At 35.4% G+C, this 23,290-nt stretch overlaps 1 protein-coding gene across 3 annotated transcripts in view; it reads right to left on the reverse strand.

Moving 5' to 3' along the window:
* The window catches only part of IBTK (inhibitor of Bruton tyrosine kinase), a 102,593-nt gene that overhangs the window by 21,683 nt on the left and 57,620 nt on the right, over window positions 1-23,290 (reverse strand). For all 3 annotated transcript variants that reach the window (XM_074333227.1, XM_019729561.2, XM_019729560.2), the window contains exon 26: window positions 4,134-4,283. In XM_074333227.1, coding sequence (XP_074189328.1) covers window positions 4,134-4,283 — 150 coding nt within the window. The remainder of the gene's footprint in view (window positions 1-4,133; window positions 4,284-23,290) is intronic.

Here is a 23,290-nt window from a genome sequence, read left to right on the forward strand (position 1 = left end):
CAGAGCTTAATTATAACAACGTATCTATGTAACATTTTGTAATTTATAAAGTACTGTCATATACATTACCTGATAAAAGCCTTAAAATAAATCTATGAGGCAGGCATTACTGTTCTCATTTCACATATTATGAAACTGAGGTTCAGAAAGGTTCATAGAGGGCTACTATAAATGTTAGACTGAAAGTCAAATCTGTTTCATAAAATTATAATCCCAGAATTCTCTCCACTAGTAATATTTCAATAGATAATTTCATTATTTATAAATTTACCCAAATTTCATCTTAGTATGAAGGAAAACTGGTAAGTACAAAAGAGCTATGATTAAACAAATAGAAAAAAAAATTCTACTCTTTCAGAAAATTGATATCTTATCATTAAGCTTAAGGCATTTGCAACATAGAAACAGACATCTCAATGGACAATTTGTATTAAATTTAGCATTCTGAAAATAAAAACAACATAAATAGGCCATCTAAACGTGAAAGAAAAATGAAAGAAAACATTTTAAAATAAAATAATACAAAATAATATTGAATGTCAACTGTAATTGAAAATTAAAAAAAATAAAAAAATACTTGGGATTGAATACAAAAGTGTTTATAAACTAATACTCAAGCCTGTCTTTCTCAATGAAGTTTTTCCTTACAACACTAGCCCAGCCATTTTTTCCCTTCTCTGAGCCACTCATCTGGCCTTTAATCACATATTGTTTTGTGACTTGTTTCATATTGTTATATTGTACTGTAACTTCATCCTTGCTCAGTTATTTAATTCCCATGTGTGCATATTTAGACTTAGCAACTAGATTTGAAACACATTTAAGGGTAGGTCTGTGTATTGTACTTTTCTATATATCCAGGAGAGGCCAACAGAATGTTGTGCATATGTCAGTTGTCCCATAATTTGGTGAATTAATATTTTACTTCAGCTGTTATGTTTTATTACTTCCTTTAAAAAAAAACTCACTTATGATTACATATTTCCTATGGTATTAGAAAACGAAATTCAAGCTATTTTCTTTCTCAGTGATCAGATAACACACATCTATTTAAAACATTAACTTCCACTTACCAAAAACCAAGGTAAGGATGGCATGATACTATCATACACTCCTTTACCTACAATCTCCAAAGCACTGTAACAGCACACATCACTTTTCACAATTAAGAGCCCTGATGTAATAGCACACCCTAGTGATCAACTATGAAACCACAGATCCTTAATATTTTAAGAGTTCCATGACAAAAATATTTACCCAAAGAAAATAAGAAAATTTAATGTACAATGGTAATATTTAAAATATTAAAAATTATAGAAATGAACTTAATGTTCATACCTTAAAATTTATACATATAACTTGCTATATTAGAAACAGATGTTACTTGAGACAGAGCTACAATTTTATTTCATTCATTTATCCTGTCATTTACCAAATCCTCACTGAGTACCTACTACATGATAGGAAACATTCTAAGCATTGGTGATAAGCAAAGAGATCAATCTTCCTTGTTCTCATTGAACACAGAGTTGAATACACAGACATGAAAATACTTGTAGTAGAAAATATTAAACAAAGAATCATACTAGTAATAAGCATAACTGTGAAAACTATGATGAGGGAGAAGTACACTAAGGACATGTAACAGGAAACTGACCCAGAAAGGGAAGTCAGACTTTCCTCCAAAATATGGCTGAATAGAACCTGAAAGAGTCAGTCAACTGTCAAAGTGTAGTAGGTGGGAAGAAGTAAATGGCATTCAAGAAACTAAGAGAAGGCCGAGATGGCTAGAATACAGAGATCACATTAAAAGATAGGGCAAAGAGGTCATCAGAAGCTAGACTAGGTAGTCCTTGAAGGCCATATAAGAATTCTATCTTTAATCCTAAGAGCAGTGAAATCTGCACTTTAAAAAGAACACATTGGCTCAATATGAAGGAAGGAAGGAAGGAAGGAAGGAAGGAAGGAAGGAAGGAAGGAAGGAAGGAAGGAAGGAAAGAAAAGAAAAGAAAAGAAAAGAAAAGAAAAGAAAAGAAAAGAAAAGAAAAGAAAAGAAAAGAAAAGAAAAGAAAAGAAAAGAAAAGAAAAGAAAAGAAAAGAAAAGAAAAGAAAAGGCTGTGGCAGGACCAGTTAGGAGGCTTACTCAGGTGGCCCAGGTACAAGATCACAGTAGCCTGAATGAGGGTGATGACGGTGGAGTTTAGTATATGGATTTGAGAAATGTGTAAGAGATAACTTAACCCTGGCATGTCCTGATGACTGACTGGACATTGGTGAGGAAGACAGACATGTCAAAGAATTGCAAAGGACATTTATCAAGGAAGAAAAATCAGGAAGAATGGGCTATTTAATGTTTTGTCTATATTTTTGTTTGATTTTGGTTTTATGAGAGAGGTATGAGGTAAACATTAAGCTTGGTTTTGGACATAAAGTTTAAAGTGTTGCTAACATTCAAATAGGATGGATATATCAAGAAGGCAGTTGGACAACTAAGTCTGAAGCTCAGATGACAGATGTGAGTCTTTAGTATATAGGGAATAATTGAACATAGAAGCTCATGAAATAGATAGCATAGAAATAATATAAAGTTAAATGAGAAGATGACCTGTAATTGACCTTCAAGTACAATGAGTCATATAAAAAGTCCATGGTGTTGGTAATATGGAGGTCACTGCTAAACTTAGCCTGAAATGTTTCAGTCTAGTAATGGGACTAGAAGCCGGAATGGATTATGAAGTGTGTGGGAGTTGACAGCTCTTTTGAGAAATCTGGCTGTGAAGGAAATAGGATATTGGTAATAATAGGACAACTGCTAGCAGAAAGTGTGGGAGCTGAGTGAAGGATTATCTTACCCAGATCACATGAAAGAGACCTGAGCATACTCAAAATTAGATGGGAAGAATCTACTTAAAAGGAAAAGGTTGAATATCCACAAGAAAAGAGAGGGATAATTAATAGTTTAAGGCTCGGGAGTGAAAACGGGTTAAGATACAAGCACAGGTATAAATATTAGCCTTAGATAAGAAGGATAACGCTGTTGCAAAACAATAAGGGAAGATGAAGATATAATGAATACAAATAGAGACAAGATTTGTGTGTCTCCAGTAGGAAAGCAAAGAAGTTACATACTTTTCTAATTAAAAATATGGTCTCTAGGACATCATTAATCATATAACTTACAAAAACTATTGTTTTTCTTATATCAAAAAAGACTATATACTATATTCAGTTTTTAAAATATACTAGATGTAGGGTCATTACAGAGGATAACAAATAACCAAATTTTTTCTAATTAAAAAATCTGTCTGGAATAGACAAACCTAATGAAATGTAAACCTAACTATTTTAAAACATATGTTTTGATTATAATTATGTATGTAATACATACAAAACACATGTATATGTGTATAAGTGGCACTCAAATGTAGTCAGACAAACATTTTTACTGTCAAAGTTTAACACTAAGACATTACATGTATGCATTTAAAATATGAAACATCTTTTAAAATCACACTGGACTTTAAAAACCAATTATCAAAAATAGCTAGAGAAAAGACTAAAAACACCCAAAGATCTATCAACAGATGCAGATAAACAGATTGTTTTATATCCATACAATGAAATACTACTGAGCAACAACATGGAATGAACTACTGATATACTTAACAACTTTGATTAATCTCAAAATATCTGCCAAGTAAAAAACAGATTTTTAAAAAAAACAGTACGTACTGAGTAAATCAATTGATAAAAAACTCTAGAATATACAAGCTAGTCTGTACAGACAGAAGCAGGTCAGTATATGCATAGAGAGCAGGATGGGAAAGGGAGGAAGGAATTACAAAAGGGCATGAGGAAACTTCTGAGATTGATAGTTAACATTCACTGTCTGGAATGTGGTTGGTGATGATGGTTTAACAAGTGTATGCATATGCCAAAACGTCAAATTGTATACTTTAAATATATACAGTTTACTGTAAGCCAATTATACCAAAATAAAACATAAAAAAAAGACATGTTACTTTTGAATGTAAAAGAATGTGTAAAATCTGCCTTATAAATATTTAAAGATTACTTCAGAACATAAAACTACCATCCAACATTTTAACATAGAAAATGTGTAAGTTTATTACCTTACAACTTTTGGAGCTTGCGAATTCTCAATTCCTTTAAAACAAACTTTTTTGATATGCTCTCTTAAACTATGGCCAGTAACAGATTTTTTTTCTTCTACTAAGAAATCCCGGAATGACTTGGATGAAAATGAATGTAGAGAAGATGCCCTGTAAAAGATAACAGTGTTAAAACATCCATTTTACAAAAGGTCATTGCTAGAAGTCACAAGGGGACAATGACATTATATAATTACAGTTTTCAATGCAATGGGATTCCTGCTGTCAACTTTGAACTAATCAAAACTTTGTGATAAGAAAAAACAATAAATGTAGACTAACACTAGAGGTGATCCAGATATTGAATGATGTCAATGATATTAAAAACAGCTACTATAACTATGCCTCAGGTAAGAAAAGCTATACTCACAAATCAAAAACTAAGTAAGCTCAGCAGAAGAAATGTTATTTTTGTTGAATAATGCTGGTAATGTTACCTCTTGATTTGAGTGCTGGTTGCATAAGATGTGATCAGTTTGTGAAATTTCAACAACCTGTACACTTATAACTGCACTCTAAGTGTATATATGTTTCAATAAAAAGTTATTTAAAATTTAAACCTAATTTCACATGGACAGACTAGAGGAAATAAAATTTAAGTTTATCTAAATAATCAAAAACACGAAATCAAGTACACCCAACATAGGTGTAATACTTTGAGAATTAGTTAAGAGTGGAATGTATTTTAGAATAATATCCACCAAAAAACAGGCAAAAAGTTAAAAATTACATATAGATTAATTTAGCTTCCAAAGATTTCATACATGTTTTTATGGTATCAGAATTGTTTTATGCCACAATAGATGTATTGCTTTAAAATTACTAATGTAAAAAGGATTTGAAGAATGATAGATAGTTAAGGTTAGGCACACAGGCTCTGTTGCTAGACTGAGTTCTGCCACACACAAGCTTTGACCTTGACTTAACGTCTGTGCTTCAGTTTCCTCATCAATAACATGAAGATACTATCTCCTTCATCATAACGGTTATTACCGTTTCCCTGAAAATAAGACCCAGCTGGACAAGCAGCTCTAATGCATCTTTTGGAGCAAAAATTAATATAAGACCCGGTGTTATATTATATAAGACCCGGTCTTATAGTAAAATAAGACCGGGTCTTATATTATTTTTTGCTCCAAAAGATGCATTAGAGCTGCTTGTCCAGCTGGGTCTTATTTTCGGGGAAACAGGGTATAAGGATCAAATGTTAATTTATGTATTTAAAACAGTACCTGATTCAGAGAAATTCTATAAGCCTATCACTATCCATAACTTGTACAGCGTTTAACAAACCTAACGTGTTTTAAGAGAAAAAGAAGAAAATGAGAACACCAAAGTTCTGACATAAAGAAATATAAACAATTAATAGGCTTACTAGCATCCCTTTCCTTCCTAAAGACTTAGAAAAATTAATTCAATAGAACCTTTACTTAACAGTTATTTTATACAATAGAACTACACTGTACCCTTAGCATCATGTACAGAATCAGTAACATTAGATAGTGAAAATTATGAACATTAATAATGTAAACAATTTCCTAGCCTAACAATTTTTTCCATGTTATTTACTCAGAAAACAAAATGGTTATGTTAATAAGTGAACACAAAGGCTAAACAGATAATTCCCAAAAAAGTTAAATTCATACTCTGAAGAAACAATAAAATCTATGTCTTAATATTAAGTTTATGAACTTAATAGAATTCATAAACGATTTGGGGTACCCCATAAAAAGGCAAAGCCTTCTAAGTTTTTATATCTTGTTTAAATATTTATTTATACCTAACTCAGATCAAACCATATTTGCAAAACACTTGTACATGCATGCATCATCTAATTTATCCTTACAATAACAATTCTGACAGAAAAATATTTTCATCACCACCTATGTTTAAGAGTACAACAGAAGTTCAGGGATCTCAACACCATAGGCTCACCAGAGATAAGGCAGAACTAGGATCCAAACCTAATTCTTTTTATTTTTTTAAGTTGCATTTATAATTTTAAAAAATTTCATTTATAGTTGACATTCAGTATTATTTTATATTAGTTTCAGGTGTATAGCATATTGGTTAGACATTTATGGAATTTATGCCGTGATCCCCGTCAGTACCCACCTGGCACTATACATAGTTGTTGCCACATTACTGATTATATTCTCTGTGCTGTATTATTTTGTAACTATCTGTGACTATTTTGTAAATACCAATCTGTATTTCTTAATCCTTTTACCTTCTTCACACAGCTCCTCAACTCCCCTCCCCTCTGGCAATCATGTTTGTTCTCTGTATCTGTAAGTTTGTTTCTATTTTGTTTGTACATTTATATTGTTTGTTATATTCCATATGTAAGTGAGATCATATGACATTTGTCTTTCTCAGTCTGAATTATTTCACTTAGCAAAATACCCTCTAGGTCCATCCATGTCACAAATGATTTCATTCTTTTCTATGACCAAGTAATATTCCATTGTATATCTGTACCACTTCTTTAGCCAATCGATTCTTGATGGGAACTTCGGTTGCTTCCATATCTTGGCTATTGTAAATAACGCTGCAGTGAACATAAGGGTGCGTATCTTCTCAAATTAGTGTTTTGGGTTTCATCAAAGAAATACCCAGAAGAGGAATTGCTAGGTCATATGGTAGTTCTATTTTTAATTGTTGGAGGAATCACCAAACCGTTTACCATTTTCCACAGTGGCTACACCAATTTGCAATCCCACTAACCGTTTCCTTTTCTCCACATCCTTGCCAATACTTGTGGTGTTGATTGATGACAGCCATTCGGACAGGTGTGAGGTAATATCTCATTGCGGTTTTAATTTGCATTTCTCTGATGATTAGTGACGTTGAGCATCTTCTCGTGTCTACTGGCCATTTGTATGTCCTCTATGACAAATATTCAGGTCCCCTGCCCTTTTTTTTAATTGGACTGTTTAGTTTTTTGGTGTTATGAGTTCTTTATAATTTTTGGATATTAACCCCTTATCAGATGTATCATTGGTGAATGTCTTCTCCCATTCAGTCGGATGTCTTTTCGTTTTATTACTAGTTTCCTTTGCTGAGCAAAAGTTTTTAGTTTGATGTACTCCCATTTATTTCTTGTTTCCCCTGCCTGAGGAGATCAGAAAAAATATCACTAAGAGTAGTGTCAGAGAGTTTACTGCCTGTTTTCTTCTAGGAGTTTTATGGTTTCGGGTCTTACATTTCAATCTTTAAACCATTTTTATTCATGTATCTGGTGCAAGAAGGTGGTCCAGTTGCATTTTTTCACGTGTCTGTCCAGTTTCTCAACACCATTTATTGAATAGATTGTCTGTATATTCTTGCCTCCTTTGTCATAGATTAAATGACCATATAGTACTGGTAGATTTATTTCTTGGCTCTCTATTCTGTTCCATTGATTTGTGTGTTTTTACGCCATTACCATGCTGTTTGGATTACTATAGCCTCGTACTAGTTTGATATCAGGTTGCATGATACCTCCAATTTTGTTCTTCCTTCTTAAGATTGTGCTGTGGCTATTCAGGGTTTTTTGTGGTTCCATTGTATTTTCATTTTCATTTGTCTCAAGATATCTTTTGATTTCTTCCTTGATCTTGTTGTTGACCCATTTGTTATTTAGTAGCATGTTATTAATATTTAACCTCCACATGTTTTTCAGTTTTTTTCTTGTAATTAACTTCTAGTTTCATACCATTAAGGTCAAAGATACTTGATATGATTTCAATCTTCTTAAATTTATTGAGACTTGTTTTGTGGCTCAACATATGGTCTATACTGGGAACTGTTCCATGTGCACTAGAAAAGAATATATTTTTTGCTGCTTTGGGGTGAAATGTTCTAAAAATATCAACTAAATCCACCTGTTCTAGTGTGTCATTTAAGACTGCTGTTTCCTTGTTGTATTTCTGTCTGGAAAATCTGTCCATTGGTATAATGGGGTGTTAAAATCCCCCATTATGATTATATTACTGTGGATTTCTCCCTTTATATCAGTCAATAATTGACTTATATATTTAGGTGCTCCTATGTTGGGTGCATGTTTACAAGGGTTATATCTTCTTGCTGAATTGATCCCTTTATCATTATATAATGTCCCTCTTTGTCTCTTATTATAGCCTTTGTTTGGTCTAAGTATTGCTACCCCAGCTTTTATTTTTGTTTCCGCTCATATGAAATATCTTGTTCCATCCCTTTACTTTCACTCTGTGTCTTTCAAATCTGAAGTGGGTCTCTTTTAGACACCATATGTGTGGGTCTTGTTTTCTTATCCATTCAGCTACCCTATCTTTTGATTTGAGCATTTAATCCATTTACATTTAAAGAGATTATTGATAAATAGTTATTACCATTTTATTATCCATGTTAATGTTTATATTAATGTTCTTTTTCCCTTCTTCTAAAGAAGTCCCTTTAACATTTCATGTAATACTGGTTTGGTGATGATGACTCCTTTAGCTTTTCCTTGTCTGGAAAGCTCTATCCGTTCTTCCATATAAATGATAGTCTTGGTGGGTAGAGTAGTCTTGGTTGTAGGTCTTTGCTTTTCAATACTTTGAGTGTTTCATGCCAATCACTTCTGGCCTGCAAAGTTTCTGTTGAGAAATCAACTGACAATCTTATGGGAGTTTCCTTATGAGTAACTAGTTGCCTTTCTCTTTCCGCTTTTAGGATTCTCTCTGTCTTTAACCTTTGCCACTTTAATTATAATGTGTCTTGTTGTGGGTGTCTTTGTGTTCACCTTGTTTGGGACTCTGCTTCCTGGGCATGTATGTCTATTTCCTTTGCAAGGTTAGGGAAGTTTTCAGTTATTATTTCTTCAAATAGGTTCTCAATCTCTTGCTTTCTCCCTTCTCCTTTCAGTAATCCTATGATGTGAATGCTGTTACTGATGTTATCCCAAAGGTCTCTTAAACTATCCTCATTTTTTTTTTTAATTCTTTTTTCTTTTTGCTGTTCTGATTGGGTTTTCCGCTACCTTGTCTTCCAAGTCACTGATTCGATCTAGTCTGCTGTTGATTTCTTCTAGTATATTCTTCATTTCAGTTACTGTCTTCTTCATTTCTGACTGGCTCTTTTTCATGTCTCTGTGTCCTTTTTTATGCTTACTATCTCTTTGTTGAAGTTCTTACTGAGTTCATCTGTTCTTCCCCTAAGTTCATTGAGCATCTTTATATAACCATTCTTTTCAACTCTATTATCTGGTGTGATGCTTACCTCAATATTGTTTAGTTCTTTTTCTGGAGTTTTCTCCTGTTCATTTGGTACATAATTATTTCCCCATTTTGGTTGACTCTCTTGTGTTTGTTTCTATGTATTAGGTAGATCTGCTACATATTTCAGTCTTGGCAGGATGACTTTATGTAATGTGTGCCCTGTGGGACTCAATGGCACAGTCTCCCTAGTCACCTGTGCCAGGTGCTCCTGTCCCTTGTGTGTGTTGTGCATGCCCTCCTGTTATACTTGAGCCTCGATTGCTACTGGCACATCAGTGGGTGGGAATGACCCTCAGACTGACTGGTTGTGGGGTTTGGCCACATTCGAAGCTTATGAGGTGCTCTGTGGGAGGCTTATCTCTTGGAACAGGGTCCACTCCAGTAGGCTTTGAAGTCTGTTAAGACCACCCTTTGGGTGTGCCTCTTGTGGGGCTAATTGGGTGGTGCTGTGCTGGGGTCTGAAGCAGACCTCCAGGTATGTTGGTTCTAGGGCCTCATGGGAGGGGCTCTCTGGTGCATGCCCAGGTCAACCACTGCCTGTAAATAGCTGGGGATTTCTTAATAGGAGCTACGAAGCAATCCACAGTTGGTTGATTTCTGCGCTGGAGCTGGAGGCTCATGGGAGAGGCCACACTGTAAACTGAGGGTGGCTGCCACCAGTATGAGGATAGCTCCGCAAAAAGCCCAGGACACCCCAAGGCCTGCTGTCACCTGCTGCTCATGTAAGGCTCAGCCACTGATAGAGCTTCATGTGGTATACAAGTTGGATGAGGCAGGGTCTCAGGGAGTCATCAGGGTGGGATGAGTGGTGTTTACTAGACTAATGTAGATTCTTGTTTGTTGCCAGTGCTGAGTCAGTAACTAGTCAGCAAATCTCAGAGCATATTGAGGACAGCCACCACCCACCTGGGGCCCACGAACCCGAGAGTTGTCCATGAAAGAGTGAAACGTGGGTGGAGCTGGCTGTTAGCCAAGAAAGATTCTTTTGCATGAGTTGGGTGGAGCTAGGTTCCAGGAAGTCACCAGGGTGGAGTGTGCAGAGTTCACTTGGCCAATGAAGATTCAGATTTGGCTATATAGGTTAGGGCTCAACAGAGGAAAGATGGCACTCGGCTACCGGCTGCAGGGGAGGATACTATACAGGGAAAATGGCAACTGTCCCTCCAATCCTCGAACTGAAGCCATACAACTCAGCATCTCCCTGGTATGTCTTTGACTCCTCCTGAGTCACTGTACCTCCACCAGAGCCCAGGGTGAGTGCTTGCGAGTGAGTCTGTGCACGGGTCCTTTAAGAGGACATCTGGTTTCCTGCAGCCTTCTGTCTCACAAGGATGGTCAGAATCCCTACTGTTTTTCACAGCCAGATGTTGTGGGAGCTCCTCTTCCCAGCACCAGTACTCCAGGCTAAGGAACCCAGTGTGGGGCTGGGGTCCCACACTCCTCGGGATGATTTCTGTGGCCGACATATCCTTCTGGATTTTCAACCACCACAAGTAGGTGGGGGGCTGATCGTTTCTTGTCTCCATCCCTCCTACCAGTCTTGACATGGTTTCTTCTTTATATCCCCAGTTATAGGTCTTCTGCTCAGTTAGACTTCAGATAGTTTTCCAGATTGATTGCTCTATAATTTAGTTGTAATTTTAATATGGTCATGGTTAGGAGGCAAGCACAGTATTTATCTACTCCACTATCTTGGATCCTCCTCCAAACCCAATTCTTAACGATCACAAAACTCATACTCTGACATATAGTCTACCACTGCCTTCAATAAGAAATCAAGGGCGACTGGGTGGCTCAGTTGGTTAGAGCGTGAGCTCTGAACGACAGGGTTGCCAGTTCAATTTCCACATGGGCCAGTGAGCTGCGCCCTCCACAACTAGATTGAAGACAATGAACTGCTGCGGAGCTTCCAGAGGGGCAGCTGGATGGCTCAAGCTGGTTAGAACATGAGCTCTCAGCAACAAGGTTGCTGGTTCAATTCCCGCATGGGATGGTGGGCTGTGCCCCCTGCAACTAAAGATTGAAAACGGTGACTGGACTTGGAGCTGAGCTGCACCCTCCACAACTAGATTGAAGGACAACTACTTGGAGCTGATGGGTCCTGGAGAAACACACTGTCCCCCAATATTCACCAATAATTTAAAAAAAAATTTAAAAAAAGAAAAAGAAAATCAAGACAACACTCCTTACAAAGTGCCAAAGGTAACACAATGGGAGAAAAATAGTGATTCACACTTTGTTTTGTTAGGATGTGAGCTAAGCATCTATTCACAAGAAAATCAACTAAAAGTTTTTACAAAATTACTATCTACTCAATAAAGGTGAAATCAACACAAAATGCTTCACATAAAAGTTTTCTAAAAAACAAAAAAAATTTCACCAAAAACTTAATATATGTTAAACAAATCAGTTAAACACGTGAACATAACAAAATTAAGTTATTAACATTTATATATTTGATTATACAATGTTGACAGTACTGTGTTAAATGTGTTCTACAGATTAACTCACAATTCCTCTGTGAAACAGGTACCTGTTTTTAGACCTATTTATGGAGAGGAAAAGTAAGGCAGAGAAAGGTTAAGTAACTGATCTAAGTTCACAAAGATACCAAATAACAGATCCACCATTTAAATTCAAGCAAAGGTCACTCCAAAACCCTGGCTTAATCACTATACTGCTGTGTCCACATTTAAGCCATTTACCTAAGTAAAATCTTAAATCATGAGAGAGATTTTCTTTATAGATTTGTATCAGAAACACGACCTGAGGTATTCATGTTAAAAAACATTTCTTCAAAAGGAACTTATTTGATTTTGACTTTATCACAAAATTTCCCCCCAAACACACACATTCATAGAACATTAAAAAATTTATATACATATACAAAAGAACCACTCCCCATTTCCTTACCAATTCCTTTCTCCTCCCAAAAGCATACATACCTGAAGGTTTCTATTGGCAAACAAGGTACTTATGGTGTAAAATATAGTGTATAATTAGTCATTTAGGAACACTACCGGCAAAAACTCTTGCCAGCAAATACGATGAATGTCTTATGAAGTTCATCATGTCTCTAAATACAGAAACTTCACAATGACGTGTATAAAAAGCACAAGTTGTCAGATTCACCCTAGTGGTAATTCGGACACTTTTAGATGTGATATGTGATATATAACCTTAAAAAGTTATTTTTAAAAAGTTACTTATGATAAACATTTCCTTAAGAATAAAGGTAACAGAACTTAACAAAATATCTTAAACTCATATGTTCATTAATCATGCATAGTAGTTACCTACAAATGTCTTACTCAGTTTTCTTTAAATGAGTTATATTATTCTTTCCACTGATCATGCCATAATTTGAAACATATCTGGTTTCCCACAATTTTACTTTCCTAACTCATAAGCTCTGGCTATTTTCCATCTTAGTAGACAGAGAAACTTTATGGAGAAGCATTTATAGACATTTGTAGCCACATAAAAAATTAATCAAGATTTGTTCCTCAGCTAAAGCAGCCCTGAAGTGTTTGCTTTAATGAGTAAAATTTCTAGCTGTAAAAAGTTAAATAACTGAAATCAGTCTATAATTTATAGGCTAGCTCTAAATGGAATTTAGAAGAATTTACATTCATAAATCAAGTCAGGCCACAAAGATTGTACATTCTTCTAAAGATGACTGGTAAGAAATGTTGTATTATTTTGCCAAGTAAAACCATGGATAATGAAAAGTGGCCAACTCCCATATACACTTGGTGTTTTCACATTAGATTTAAAATGCAACTGGTTAGAACTTCATTCTAATGCAACAAGCAGTTACTTTTAATACTTAACAATGCCACACCTAACTGCAGGCAGCACGGTTACAACTATATATTAGCAGTCATAAAGTCTAGGTGAATGAATATGTGAACAAACTAGAGAAAATCCTCATTACAACCGGAAGTGGACTTAGAGGGCTAATTTGTGATTTGTTAACGAATTGAACATTAACCCTAATATTAAAATAGAGTATAAAAACATCTAAGAAAATAAAATCACATTAGATAATTCATCAGGATGATGAAAATATACCTTTGAGAAGTATTTTAAAACACTTTATGATAAATCACTATGGTAACGAATATATTCTATAAATGTAATCTGTAAATCCGATTAAAATGCTAATTTCTGATTAATTTTGTACTTTTTACAAAACAGAGCAAATCTTAAGTGCTACCAACTTTCTTTAGACCAAAATTCACAAGGAATATTCTCAGGAAAACAAATCTATTCCATTTTTAATTTCTTCAAGCATATGTTACATGTATTTACACCTTATATGTATCTCATTAAAAATCAGAGTAATATACTGAACTTGAAGCATTCTAAGGATTCAAGAAAAGTAACAACCTAATAATGATTATTTCCATTTATACTAAATATGCATCAAATCCCAGAAGACCAAACATCAACTATTTTATATAAATGTATTCTTAACATTTCTAGCAAATGTTTTCTAATCTGTGCCATTAACTCAGGATATTTCCATAACCAAACAATAAATTATATGTATATATTTTTATATATGCTTACTTTATGTACCTAAATATATTATATATACACGTTGACATATGTATCTTGCATACATATATTTTACTAAGTTAACTCACCATCTAATGAGTACAAATAAAAATAGCACATACATTCAAAATTATTTGGCAGAAATGAACTTTAAAATATCCTTCAGATACCAAAAATTCAGTTGCAAGAAGTGATAAAAAGGGCATAAATGATTAATTTTATGGCAACTGGTACCTCTCACTTTGATAATTCAGAAGAAAATTCTCTGTAATTAGTGAGTTAAATTTTCTTGGTATCCCAAAAAATGTAAAATCCATTATTCATTTGTATTTAAATTTTCCAATCACATTTTCATAAAATAAATGTATAATAAACATCACATATGTTTCAGTCACCAAATGATTTTTCAAGAAAAAATACTGATTATATTTTTGGCCAAATTTTATGGCATCTTTCTTCCCATGTTTCTAGAATTCTCTTTAATATGCCGTAACAGATTTATTTTGAAATTTAGATAGTCCCTTCAAAATGAATAGGAGTCTGAGCTCACGTTGCTAATAACTACTGGGGAAAATTTTTTCTGAATTTGAAAATCGAAGCCTGAAGTTTCAGACAAATGACTACTTTAATCCTTTCGCCTGAAATCCCATATAAAGTGAACAGGCAAGTAATCAGAAAGGCATAAACCCACAAAGGCAGAAATAAAGCATTAAGACAATGGCAAACTAAAACTAGTAAACTTTTGCATAATGGAAAACAGCTAGAGTGATGATTGATGTAGTGGAAATAAATGAAACCTAATTCTCAGCAAGTAAAATGGTGATAGGGTATAAAGCTCAAAACCCTGAAAGGCTCATATATTGGAGCCATCTTATGTATTAAATTCTAAAGCAGGCATGAGGAAGAAAATGTGAAAATTGGTTCAAAGTTTACTTGTAGAGTGGTAGAGAATGTCAGATATCCTCTCTATCTCTACGTGGTCAGATGACTACACCTCTTTATCTTGATAGAAGGAAAAGTGATTGAAAGTCACTAGTAATAGAGGCAGGCAGTCAGGAGTAAACAGGAGTGTACAAAGTAAACACATGGAAAGGAAAAGTATGAAAATCTATACCAAATGATGAAAACCTCAGTCCCAGCCCTAACCTCCTTACCCTGATAAGCTTCCAGAATTCTGTCAACCAAACGTAAAACTTAAAAGGCTCCTCTTTAGAGAAACTGACAGACCCAGGAAAAAAGACATGGAGATACTGACATATGGGGCTCCTCTAAGGATACTATGTCATCCTACAGTCATACCTGTCAGTCAACCTGTTCCACATAGGCACACAGTTTCCAATTAGAACTTAAAAACAATACAATAAAACAAAACATAATTAAAACATACAAAGAGTGGATAAACATGAACATAAATCAATGACTATTTTTAATTTGTATAAATGTCATGTTTTGGTTTTTTTTTAATCATTATGGTCAGTTTATTTTGAAAAATGTTTTCATTTAAGTATAGTGAGTATACAATATTATATTAGTTATGTTAGTTTCAGTTGTACAACATAATGATTTGGCATTTTTATACCTTACAATGTGATTACCTTACAATCACCCCACTAATTCTAGTAATCATGTCACCATGCAAACGTTATCACAATATTACTGAGTTTATTCCCTTTCACCTTTTACCCATCTCCCCAACTCCTCTCTTCTGATAACCATCCCTTTGGTCTCTGTTTCTGAGTCTGGTTCTAAGTTTTTTTTAGATTCCACATATAAGTGAAACAATATGGTTATTTGTCTTTCTCTGTTAATTCACTTAGCGTAATAACCTCTAGGTCCAAGGTCACAAATGGCAAAATTTCATTCCTTTTTATTTCTGCATATTATCTTTGTGTGTATATACATGTACAGACACACACACACACACACACACACACAACTATATCTTCTTTATCCATTCATCTATTGAAGGACACCTAGGTTGTTTCCATATCTTACCTATTGGTAATAATGCTGCAATGAACATGGGTGGTATATATATCTTATCTAATTAGTGTTTTCTTTAGCTTAGAATAAATACCCAGAAGTAGAATTTCTGGGTCGTATGGTCGATCTATTTTTAGGTTTTTCAGGAATATCCATACTGTTTTCCATAGTGGCTGCACCAATTTGCAGTCCCACCAACAGTGCACAAGGGCTGTCTTTTTCCCACATCTTTGCCAACATGCTATTTGTTGACTTTTTGATAATTGCCATTTCTGAATGGTGTGAGGTGGTATCTCATGGTTTTGATTTGCATTTCCCTGATGATTAGTGATGATGAACCACTAATATTTCATGTTTACTGGCCATCTGTGTGCCCTCTTTGGAGAAATGTCTTTTCATGTCCTCTGCTCAGTGTTTTGATGGGATTTTTGTTATTGTTAATTGACTTGTATGAGTTTTGAAATATATTTTGGAAATCAACCCCTTATTGGATATATCATTTGTGAATATATTTTCCCATTCAGTGAGTTCTGTTTTTGTTTTGTTGATGGTTTCCTTCATGTGCAGAAGCTTTTTAGTTTGATGACATGCCATTTATTTTTGCTTTTCTTTCCCTTGTTCAAAAAGACGTATCTAAAAGATATTATGTAGATTGATGTCAAATCGTTTACTACCTAGTTTTTCTTCTAGGAGTTTCATGGTTTCAGGTCTTTAACCCATTTTTAGTTTATTTTTGTATAAAGTGTACGTAAGAGTAGGGTGTAGGGAGGAGGGTCATTTTTCTTGGCATGTATCTGTCCAACACCACTTGTTGAAGATATTAGCATTACTCCATTGTATACTCTTACCTCCTTTGTTGTAGATTAGTTGACCATAAAAGGAAGGGTTAACTTCTGGGCTTTCTATTCTATTCCATTTATCTATATGCCTGATTTTGTGCTAGTATCATACTGTTTTGATTATTACAGCATTGTAGTATAGTTTGAAATCAGGGAGCATGATACATCCAACTTTGTTCTTTCTCAAGATTGCTTTGGCTATCTGTGGTCTTTTGTCATTCCACAAACATTTCCTACTGTTCTTCTATTTTCTAGTTCATTTATTTCCACTCTAATCTTCATTAATTCTTTCCTTCTAATTACTATGGGTTTTGTTTGTCCCTCTTTTTGGTTGTTTTTATTGGTCTTCACTATTTCTTCTTCTCTTAATCACATCTGTTTGTATTTTGATTGGATTCTTCTTCCCATTTTTTGCATATTTTTTAGTTTATGGTTACCATGAGGTTCATATACATTAATCTGTACCTACAGCAGTCTATTTTAAGCTGATAGGTATTTAAGTTCTAAAACATTCTAAAAGCAGTGTATTTTTATGGCCCTCACCACTTTTTTTTTTATATCTTTGTTTTGTGTATCCACTGGTTATTTATTGTAGTTACTGTTGATTTACTACAATTGTCTTTTAACCTTCATATTAGCTTAATTGGTTGATTCATTGTGATTACTGTATATTTGCCTTTACCAGTGAGATTTTTTTTCTTTCCTGCATTTTCTTTTCTCTGGTTATGGCCTTTTCTTTTCTGCATAAAGAAGACCCTTTAACATTTTTGTAAGACTAGTTTAGTGGTTGTGAACTCCTTTTGTTTTTGCTTCTCTGGGAAACTCTATCTCCAATTCTGAATGATAACCTTGCTGGATATAGTACTCTAGGTTGTAGATTCTTTTCTTTCAGTACTTTAAATATCTCCTGCCAGTCCCTTCTGGCCTGTAATGTTGCTTCTGAAAAATCAGCTGACGGGGGCTTTATGGCGTTTCCCTTGTATGTGACTTGATGTTTCATTCTTGCTGCATCCTTGTCCTTAACTGTTGCCATTTAAATTATAGTATGTCCTGCTATGGGTCTCTTTGGGTTCATCTTGTTTGGAACTCTCTGAGCTTCCTGGACTTGGATGTCTGTTTCCTTCCCCAAATTAGGTAAATTTTCAGACATTATTTCTTCAAATATTCCTTCTGCCCTTTTCTCTCCCTTCTCCTTCTGGAATCCCTATAATGTTAATGTTAGGGCACTCAATGTTATCCCAGAGAACCCTTATACTATCCTCATGTTTTAAAATTCTCTATTCATTTTGCTGTTCTGATTAGGTGATTTTCACTATTGTGTCTTCCAGGTCACTAATCTGTTCTTCTGTATTAACTGCTGTAGATTCCTTCTAATGTATTCTTCATTTCAGTTGTTGAATTCTTCCTCTCTGATTGCTTTTTTTTAAAATTATATTTTTCTCTTTGTTAAAGTGCTCTCTGAGTCCTAGTTCCTCTATTATACTTTCAAGTTGTTGAACATCCTTATGACAATTTTTTTGAATTCTTTATCATTAGGGTTTTTATCTGTTTCATTAGGGTTTTTTCCCAGTTTTTTCTTATTCCTTCATTTGGGGCATATTCTCCCATCCCAATTTTGTCTGATTTTCTGTGTTTGTTCCTATGAGTTGGATAGAATAACTGTCTCTCCCAGTCTTGAAAGAGCAGTATCTGTGTACAGACTGTGTTGAATAGTTTTGGCAGGACGGCCAGTTGTAGTCAGGGTTGGCACATGCGTTGCCTGGTGTCGCCTGACCTGAAGGAGTGGGTTCTGAGTGGTGCAGCCTGGTTGGTGCATGATTCCTTTCCCTTCTAATCTGGATAGGGCTCCCAAATGTAGATGCAGCTGCTTGGTATGCCCTATTGCTTTAACTGTCTGTGATCAGAGCAGGTTCTGGGCAGGGCTGCTTTGCATGCTTGCAGCTCAATGCCCCACTAGGTCTGACCTTTTGCTGAGTGGGGCAGGGCCCCTGCACACATAGCCATACTTCGCTAGCTCTGCACGCTCTCTCCGGAGCACCTCTTCATGTGCCACACTCCTCTCACTCCACTTGGGCAGACCTGCCTGCATGCCGTTGCTTTAATTGTCTATCCACAGAGCACGGTCTGGGTGGGGCACCTCTGCGTGCCTGTTTCTCAATGCCCTATTAGCTCTGCCCTTTCTCCAGGTGGGGCAGCCATGTGTGTCCATAGCAGCACCCCAATGATTCCATACAAGGAAGCCCTGTGTGTGGCTACTACAGCATTTTGCTAGCTCCTCACTCCCTCCAGGTGGGGGAGTCCTGCATGCACGTGGCCCAGTGGGTGCATGAAGCAGCATCCTGCTGTACCTACTGGATCAATGTCCAGGTGGACAGGCCCCTTGTCTACACACTATAACTCCCTCCTATTTCTATTGGATCTAGTTCTAGGAGGGGTGGCTGGGGACATGCTTCGGGGCCCCGCACCTGGATGGAGTCTCCGCCCTCTATCCATGTTCAGGGGATACATAAACAATGACATTCACTGGTTCCTCTGATCCTGGGTTGCTCCTTCAGCTCTTGGAGAGCTCTTGTGGTTCTGGGACCTTTGGTCCCTCTCTCTTGCTTGTTGTGCAGAAGCTGTTCAATTGGCTCACAGTTGTCTCTCAGGAAGACAAATATAGGTGTACATTTGACGTGTTCTTGGGAGAGAGCAAGCTCAGCATCCATGTACATGGCCACCTTGGACTTGCCTCCCAAATCATATAGTTTTATTCCTTTTTATTTTTGCTGATTGTCTTCTTTTGCTTAATATTATATTGTTGAGATTCATCCATGCAGTTGTATTTCATTATAATTCATTTTTTCATTATGGTATGTATTCTACTATAAACTATAATTTACCGAACTACTATAAACTATAATTTACTACAAAAACTTAGGTTATTTCCAGTTTTTGGCTTTTACAAATAATGAAATGAATATTCCAATACATGCTGCCTGGTGCACATGTGCATATATTTTGTTGGGTATATACTAAAGAGTGAAAAAGTTTATAGCATACAGGTATCTTTAACAGTGAATGTTGAATAGGATACTATAAAAGCACACTAGTAGCAAACAGGAAAGAGCTCTTGGCAAGTAAAGATTTTAATAGTTGAAATGAAATATTTAGTAGAGCGTTGTAAGATAAGTCTGGGAAATGTTCCAGAAAGTAGAATAGGAAGACAACAGAATGAGAAATGTAAGAAAACTAGAGGAATGCAGGAAGAGCAATATTCAACTAACGTGAATTCTAGAGAAAACAGTGAGGAAGAAAGTATCAAATAGTATATAAGATGTTCCTAGAACTTAAAGACATGATTTTCCCAATTGAAAGAGCCCAGTTAAGTATTCAGCATAATTTATCAAAAAGAACCACATGAAGACACATCACTGAGAAATTTCAGGGCATCAGGGATAAAGAAAAGGTCGTTTATGCTTTTAGAAAAAAAGGGGACAGGGAGGAAACTGGTAATCCATAAAAAGTTAGGAATTGGAATGGTATTAGATTTCTTAACAACAGGCTGAAAGAAAAAGAACAAACCCTACAAGTGATTCCTAGCTTACAATTCTGTTCCAAGCTAATTATCAGTCGAGAACAAGGAGAGCAAAAACATTTTCATAAATATAAGAGCTCCAAAAATGATATGTCTTAGATATCCTTTGTCAGAAAACTACAGGAGCTGTGCTACATCCAAACAAGAAATCAAGAAATAGAAAAAGACAGGATCTGGGAAACAGGGGATCAAACATTGGAGGGAAGCAAAGGATATTCCCAGGATGACAGTTAAAGGAAGTCTCAAGATGACCGATATTCAGAGGCGTGGAAAAGACCCAGTTAAGACCAGAGAACACAGAGCTCTAAGATAGCTGCCACAAGAAAACAAGCAAAATTGATAGATTACCTGATATGTTCATCATATTAGAAAGAGGTATGTTTTAGAGTTTGGGGGAAAATTGGTGATGAATACATAGAAATCAAGGGAAAAATTAAGGAAATTAGTTATTCTAGGGGAAAAAAAAAGTATAAAAAAAGTAAACATAATCATACTCACAATAATTAACCAGTCTATAAAAAGACAGATTTGCGGCAGGGACTGCTGTCTTTCATTACAAGCCTTAGAGTATTACCATGTATCAAATTTTAAACTGTTTGTGTTTTAATTTGATTAAAAATTCAGTATGCCAATTAGTTGGATTCCGTAATTTGAGTGATCATTGTTCCTTCTTTGGTTTACTTTTTATTTTTAAATAAAGAAATTGATTGATGGCATGGCTAAAACTATATTACTAGGCCCAAAGTTTTCTCAGGTGCTTAGTTAATTATCTCAAATTGCAATCAATTATCTTGAGGGCTGATCCAAGCACTCTTTTTTTTTTAACCTTTTCCAATAATTTTGATTAGGGAAAACACCACACAATGTTGTAATATCTACCCCATAAACTTTGCAGAGACAGTACCAGAATCAGTCTTGTATACTGCCTTATCATCAGAAACTAGAACAGTGCCTTGCACGTAGAAGGTACACAACAAATATTGATGAATTAAAACATTCAACTAAACCCATTCTCTCAAGTTTTACATACTCTTTTCTTTTTTTTAACTTAGGTTTTCCCAACCTCCTATTTTTCTTTATTTTTCTGTGATCATGCTTTAGATCTACTAGTGTCTCTGACAGACATTGATTTAGTCCTGTTGGTGTTAGTCAAAGTAAAATGAGTTGTTACTCTCTTCAAAATATTTTACACTTTAATGGGGGGAAAACATTTCCTTTTACAAACAGAAAAATGTGGCATTAGAAGGAATGAAGAGATTCCCCCAAACCAAGGGTGGCCTCCAAGATTCTCTTCAATGCCTCTGAGAGAAACAGGGTTCTACTGATCTTTTTCTTGCCCTTCACACTCTCCATGTACTTTTCTTCTAGAATTGGTTTCTAATTATTATATTACCAGTTATACAGAAAAGGGAAGATGGAAGGGGAGCAAGAAGTACAACATATTTTACACATCTCAAAATTGCTATCTGACCTCTTTGTAGATTTTTCCTATTAATGCAATTACAGGTAAATTCTAATAGAGAAAACTTACATGGCATGTAAAAAGCCCTGCTTAAGAAAGCAATAAGTAGAAACTTTGATTCTAACAACGTAAAGATATACATGATGCATACAGGACAACATCGGTTAAAAAAAAAAAAAAAGTTGGATTTCATCAGGTTTTTCTTTGGTTAAAAAAATGTTTACTGTCAAATTTTTCTAAGATACATACTGTTTTATAGAAAATGTAAAAATAAGGATGTTCCTTTAAAATACTTTAGCAATAAACACTAATGAAAATACCAAGAATAAATTTTATCTATGTAAAAAAAATTTGAAAACCATGATATACTTATCAAAACAAACAAAAATAAAGTATTTATTTCCTAAGATCCAGTTTTTAACTTAAAAGAAAAGAGGGAAATGGAATATTCAAAAAGATGCGGGGGAAAAAACTCAGAAGCCAATAACTACCTTAGAAGTTAATACAAGATGGCAGAGTAGGTAACCACCTCCTCTAATTTGTGACCATTAAAAATCGAGAGGAGTATGTCAGCTGAGGAGGTCCACCTGAGAGGAGTGAAGAGTCCCAGCCCCGCACCAGGATCTCCAGCCCAGGGTTCCAGTGCAGAAAGAGAAGTCCCCACAATTTCTGGCTGTGAAAAACAGTGGAGATTGTGGCTAAGTGAGATGGAGGGCAGCCGAACTCCTACGTGCTCTTCTTCAATGGCCCAGGGATGGACTTTCTTGCTCTGAACTCCAGAGCTGGGGCACCAGATACAATTCAGGGAGGAACTGAACTGTATGGCTGCAAGGTGAGAGACAGACGGGGAGCTTCTTCCCAGACAGTAGTCCTGGAAGAACCCATTGTTTCTTTGTTGAGCCCTCCCCCTCATGGCATGTAGATGCAGATGGCCACCATATCTCGATTCCATCAACCTGGCTAACATGCTTTGTCCCTCCCTGGTGATTCCCCGTCCCACTTAACTTGTATGCCCATCCAAGCAATTTCCAGTGGCTTTTCCGTATAAACAGTCTGTGTTGGCTCATGCTGCAATTTTAGATTTAAATTTTAGATTTCCTAAAATCTCTCGAAGGTTCACAAACCCTAAGGAGTTCCTCACCACCAAACCAGTGTTAGAACGACTTGTTTAAGAAGGAAAAAGAGATATAAAATGTGACTAGTAAAATGGCAATAACTACAAATGTGTCAACAATTACTTTAAATGTAAATGGATTAAATGCTCAAATCAAAAGATAGGGTGGCTGAAAGAATAAGAAAACAAGACTGTTACATATACTGCCTACACAAAACCCAATCCAGATTAAAAAGACACACAGACTGAAAGTAAAAGGGATGGAACAAGATAATTTCATGAAAATGGAAAGAAACAAACAAAAAGCTGGGGTAGCAATACTTATACCAGACAAAATAGACTTTAAAACAAAGGCTGTAAC

This window comes from Rhinolophus sinicus, linkage group LG05 (genome assembly GCF_036562045.2).
Source record: "Rhinolophus sinicus isolate RSC01 linkage group LG05, ASM3656204v1, whole genome shotgun sequence".
In the NCBI taxonomy this organism is placed as follows: Eukaryota; Metazoa; Chordata; class Mammalia; order Chiroptera; family Rhinolophidae; genus Rhinolophus; species Rhinolophus sinicus.